This window comes from Corvus brachyrhynchos, unplaced genomic scaffold (genome assembly GCF_000691975.1).
Source record: "Corvus brachyrhynchos isolate BGI_N302 unplaced genomic scaffold, ASM69197v1 scaffold212, whole genome shotgun sequence".
NCBI lineage: Eukaryota > Metazoa > Chordata > Aves > Passeriformes > Corvidae > Corvus > Corvus brachyrhynchos.
This window is the reverse complement of record NW_008236768.1, coordinates 147,802-153,087: the sequence shown is the minus strand read 5'-3', so window position 1 is coordinate 153,087 and position 5,286 is coordinate 147,802. Positions and strand designations below refer to the sequence as shown.

General features: G+C 53.9%; 1 protein-coding gene across 1 annotated transcript in view; it reads right to left on the bottom strand.

Annotated features, from left to right (window-relative positions):
• Nucleotides 1-2,121: 2,121 nt before the first annotated feature.
• SUGP1 (SURP and G-patch domain containing 1) overlaps nt 2,122-5,286 on the bottom strand; it is a 24,563-nt gene continuing 21,398 nt past the window's right edge. The window contains exons 12-13 of the mRNA XM_017727504.1: nt 4,231-4,360; nt 2,122-2,905 (exon numbers count right to left, since the gene is read on the bottom strand). Of these exons, the coding sequence (XP_017582993.1) occupies nt 2,879-2,905; nt 4,231-4,360 (157 nt within the window). The 3' untranslated portion in view covers nt 2,122-2,878. The remainder of the gene's footprint in view (nt 2,906-4,230; nt 4,361-5,286) is intronic.

Genomic DNA, 5,286 nt, shown 5'->3' with positions numbered 1-5,286 from the left:
GACCGCCCCCGGGCGGCGCCCTTAAAGCCACAGAGCCGCCCCGAGGCACCGGGGACACCGGCGGGGAGCCCGCGGAGGGACGGGGGGACACGGGCAGGGACGGGGTGCAGGGGAGGGACAGGAGGGGCCTGGGAGGAAGGACAGGGATCGAGGGAAAAGGACAGGAATTCCAGGGAAGGACAGGGATCCAGGGAAAAGGACAGGAACTTCAGGGAAGGACAGGGATCGAGGGAAAAGGACAGGAATTCCAGGGAAGGACAGGGATCCAGGGAAAAGGACAGGAACTTCAGGGAAGGACAGGGATCGAGGGAAAAGGACAGGGATCCCAGGGAAAAGGACAGGGATTTCAGGGAAGGATGGGGATCGAGGGAAAAGGACTGGAATTCCAGGGAAGGACAGGGATCCAGGGAAAAGGACAGGAACTTCAGGGAAGGACAGGGATCGAGGGAAAAGGACAGGGATCCCAGGGAAAAGGACTGGAATTTCAGGGAAGGATGGGGATCCAGGGAAAAGGACAGGAATTCCAGGGAAAAAAGACAGGGATCCAGGGAAGGACAGGGATCCAGGGAAGGGGTCAGTGCTGGACACTCGTGGCTCGGTCCGAGGGTCCCTGCGGGCTTCCCTGAAGGATCCAACCACGCCAAGGAACTTGGAAAACTCGAGAACGAGAAGGATGAGGGTTTTTCCCACTTTTCCAGTGCATCCCGGCGATCCTAAAGGACGCAGCTCCTCAGATCCGGGAGAGCGAAGGAGCGGAGCGGATGAAAGCCGAGCCTTTATCCCGGATTTTAGAGGGATCGCAGGGATCGGGAGCGGCCGCTCCAAGGGCTCCACATCTCGCTGGAAACTCGGAATTCCCGAGCTTTTATCCCGGATTTTAGGGAGGAATTGGAGGGATCGGGAGCGGCCGCTCCAAGGGCTCCGCATCCCGCCGGGAGCTCGGAATTCCCAGCCCTGCAAGAGCATCCCAGGGCTGGGAATGGGCTGAAAAAATTCCAGAGGAATTCCAAACTTCCCGAGCCTCCTCAGGCCCACCCCGGGGCGGCCGCTCCGCCTTTTCCCTGCTTCCCAAATCCCTCGGGAATGCGGCCCCGGCCACCCTTTGGCCCTCGTGCTCCTGGGGAATTGTCCCGGCTGGATTTTGCCCTGGGATTGTTCCCTTGGGAGGAGCTGGGACACGCCTGGGAATGGGAACAGGGAAGGATCCAGCCGGGAAAAACCTTGGGAATAAACGGGGTTCGGCGTCGGGAATTGGGAATGGGATGGGGATACGGAAAAATGCACAAAAAGCAGCCAAAAAAACAACCAAAAAAAACCAACAAAAAAACCCCAAAAACAAAAAACAAAAACGCGATGGAAAGAAAAAAAAAAAGGGATTTTGGGATGATTTGATGGAAAAACTTCCAGCTTTTCCCAGTGAATCCCATGCTTGGAAGGATCGGGAGAGGAGGGTCAGGAAATCAAGGCTGGGGTGGGGAAAAAATAAGGAAAAAAGGGGGGAAAAAAAGGGGGGGAAAATTAGGAAAAAATTAGGAAAAAATTAGGAAAAGGGAGGGGAAAAATTAGGAAAAAATTAGGAAAAAATTAGGAAAAAATTAGGAAAAAATTAGGAAAAAATTAGGAAAAAATTAGGAAAAAATTAGGAAAAAATTAGGAAAAAAAGGACTTTTGGCAGCACGGAATACCTAGGGATGGCTGTGGTGGCCCATCAGCCTGGAATTCCCACCAGGAAGAGCAGGAATTCCCTGAATTCCAACGCTTTCATGCCCTGAGTGCCAGAATCCCCTGGAATAAAAGCGATTTTCCAAACCCCTCCATGCTCCCACAAATCCCCTCCTCAAATCCTGGGGGGCTCCAGGCTCTGGATTCCCAGGAAAAGCAGCCCAGGAGCGGGATCCAGGCGGGAATGGGGATCCAAGGGCGGCGCGGTGACCTCGGGCCCTGGAGCGGTACCAGGGTTCTTATCAGGATTTCCCAATTTTCCCAAAATTCCTGGCTCCAGGCTCCCAGATTTTGGGTTTTCCCTGGATAAACGCCCTCCCTCCCCCTTTGGAAATGCTTTAATTAAAATCCAAAGCCTCGACTCTGTAATGAAAATAATTAACAAGGAATCACATCAAGTATCCAAAAGAAAAGGAACCAAATCCAGCTTTTTTTCCCCGAAAATCTTTGGAAAACAGAGCTCCGGGGCAGCCTCCCATCCTAAAAAAAATCTCCCTCTTCCCAAAAATTCCAAGGATTAAACCTAAGGAACAAACAAGTTTGATTTTATTTACAGACTCCATGAAGAAAATTTGTATTTCCAGAGGTTTTTTTTTTTTTAGGACAACAAAATCCAACTGGATTTTTCCAAAGCGTGGCTGGAATTTTGTTGGATTTTTCCCCAAGCGTGGCCGGAATTTTGGGTCTTCGTCATCCCAAAGCACCGGAGGTGTTGGCAAAATCCTCAGGAAGGGAATAAATCCCCCCCCTGGACCCCTCAATCCTGGAATTCCCAACTGATCCGTGCTGGATCCGCCCATCCAGAGGCAGAACTGGAGGCACTGGTTCCCCAAACTCCCCCAAATCCCTTGGATTTGGGATTCCAAGATAAAATAAAGGAATCAAATCCACCCCCCCCGGAGCAGCACGGGTTTGGTGTGTGGGCAGATCCCCAAAATCCCAAATTCCACGAAATTGGGAGTCCTTGGGATTATCCCTGGGGGATTTTTGGTGCTGCTGCAAACCCTCCCCACGTCCAAAAAAAAAACCACCTGGGGAGGTTTTTCCGTGGGGAAAGCGGTGATTCCAAAACCAGCCGGATAATATCGGGAAAGAAGAGCTGGATAATGAAGTTTGGGATAACATTTCACGGGAAAACTCTTGGGAGAAGCCCTCCTCAGTAGTAAGGTCGCCGGGGGTTGTTCTGCAGGGAAAAAAGAACCAACGGGAAAATCCTCAGGATTGGCTGGGATTGGGCTGGAAGCGGCACAGCAGCACCATCCCGCTCCCATTCCCAGGATCCCGTTATCCCATTCCCACGATCCCATTCCTCACCAGCAGGTTGGGCTGGAAGCGGTCCCATTCCTGTTATCCCATTCCCATTCCCATTATCCCGTTATCCCGTACCAGCGGGTTGGGCCGGAAGCGGTACGCCAGCACTGATCCCACGATCCCATTCCCGTTATCCCATGATCCCATTCCTATTCCCGTTATCCCATTCCCGTTATCCCGGTATCCTGTACCAGCGGGTACGCCAGCTCTGATCCCATTCCTGGTATCCCATTCCCGTTATCCCATTCCCAGGATCCCATACCAGCGGGTTGGGCCAGAAGCGGTACGCCAGCTCTGAGCCCATGATCCCATTCCCATTCCCGTTATCCCATTTCCAGGATCCCATACCAGCGGGGTGGGCCAGAAGCGGTACGCCAGCTCTGAGCCCATGATCCCATTCCTGTTATCCCATGATCCCATTCCCATTCCCGTTATCCCATTCCCGGTATCCCAGTATCCCATTATCCCATTATCCCATTATCCCATTATCCCATACCAGCGGGTTGGGCCAGAAGCGGTACGCCAGCACTGAGCCCATGATCCCATTCCCATGATCCCATTCCCAGTATCCCATTATCCCATTCCCGTTATCCCGTACCAGCGGGTTGGGCCAGAAGCGGTACGCCAGCACTGAGCCCATGATCCCATTCCCATTCCCAGTTGCCCATTCCCGTTATCCCGTTCCAGCGGGTTGGGCCAGAAGCGGTACGCCAGCACTGAGCCCATGATCCCATTCCCATTCCCAGTTGCCCATTCCCGTTATCCCGTTCCAGCGGGTTGGGCCAGAAGCGGTACGCCAGCACTGAGCCCATGATCCCATTCCCATTCCCAGTTGCCCATTCCCGTTATCCCGTTCCAGCGGGTTGGGCCAGAAGCGGTACGCCAGCACTGAGCCCATGATCCCATTCCCATTCCCAGTTGCCCATTCCCGTTATCCCGTTCCAGCGGGTTGGGCCAGAAGCGGTACGCCAGCACTGAGCCCATGATCCCATTCCCATTCCCAGTTGCCCATTCCCGTTATCCCGTTCCAGCGGGTTGGGCCAGAAGCGGTACGCCAGCACTGAGCCCATGATCCCATTCCCATTCCCAGTATCCCATTATTATCCCGTACCAGCGGGTTGGGCTGGAAGCGGTACGCCAGCTCTGATCCCGTTATCCCATTCCCATTCCCAGTATCCCATTCCCGTTATCCCGTACCAGCGGGTTGGGCCGGAAGCGGTACGCCAGCATCATGCGTTTCCGGAAGGCCTCGTACTCGTCGTCCTCCTTGGTGAGCTCCGCCGGGCGCTCGATCCCGAATCCCGCCCCGTCCACGGCCGTGGTGCCCCTGCGGGAAAAGCGGGACAGGGAACGCTCAGAGCTCCCTTTGCCCCGGGAATTCCCGTGGGAATTGTCCCCCCGAGGCGTTGCTGGATCTCCTTCCCCCGTCCCAGTGCCTGCGATGGGTTCCACGCCCTGGGGAACGGCCAATCCCCACTTCCTTCCCTCTGGAATGGCCCCAGATGGGATCAATCCCATCTTTCCTCACCCATTCCAGGAGCAGCAGGGATGGGTCATCCCCCCGGCATGGGCAGATCCTGCCTTTCCTTTGGGAATTCTGATTCCCTGTCCCGTCCGCTTGGATCCTCCATGATCCTTGGGGCATTCTTCCAGCCCAGGAGCTCCAGAGATTCCAGGATTCTGGAATTTCACTCCAGGACATCTCTGAACCCACAACCACATTCCCAGTGGGATAAATCCCGGGACAGAGGAGCAGAAATCCTTGGAAAAGCTCTTTTCCGTTTCTACAAGGCTCTCCCCTCCCAAAAAATCACCCGGGAATATTCCCAATTCCCAAATATTTTGTTTGGAAGTCCAACCAGCAGCTGATTCACCTAAAAAAAAACCTTTGGAATACTCCAAGTGGGATCAAATCCCAACATTTCTGGGCATGGAGCGATGCCAGGAGTTGCAGGATCACAAAGCTCTGATCCCAGCTGGAATATCCTCCCCTGGATGTGTTCCTGAACATTCCCAGGAATCTCTGATTTTAAGGATTTAATCCTGGGAGAGGGAAGGTGCAGACAGGAATTCTCCTTTTGGAGCTGCACCTCCCTATGGAAATCGGGATTGGAAATTCCGGATTCGGGACTCGGACACAATTCCTGCACCAGCTACAGCCACAAATCCAGGAGAGAAATCCCTCCAAAAAACAAGGAATTCTCTGCCAGGCTGAGTTTTCCATGCTCAGGTGAGGAATCCTGACTTCCAGCA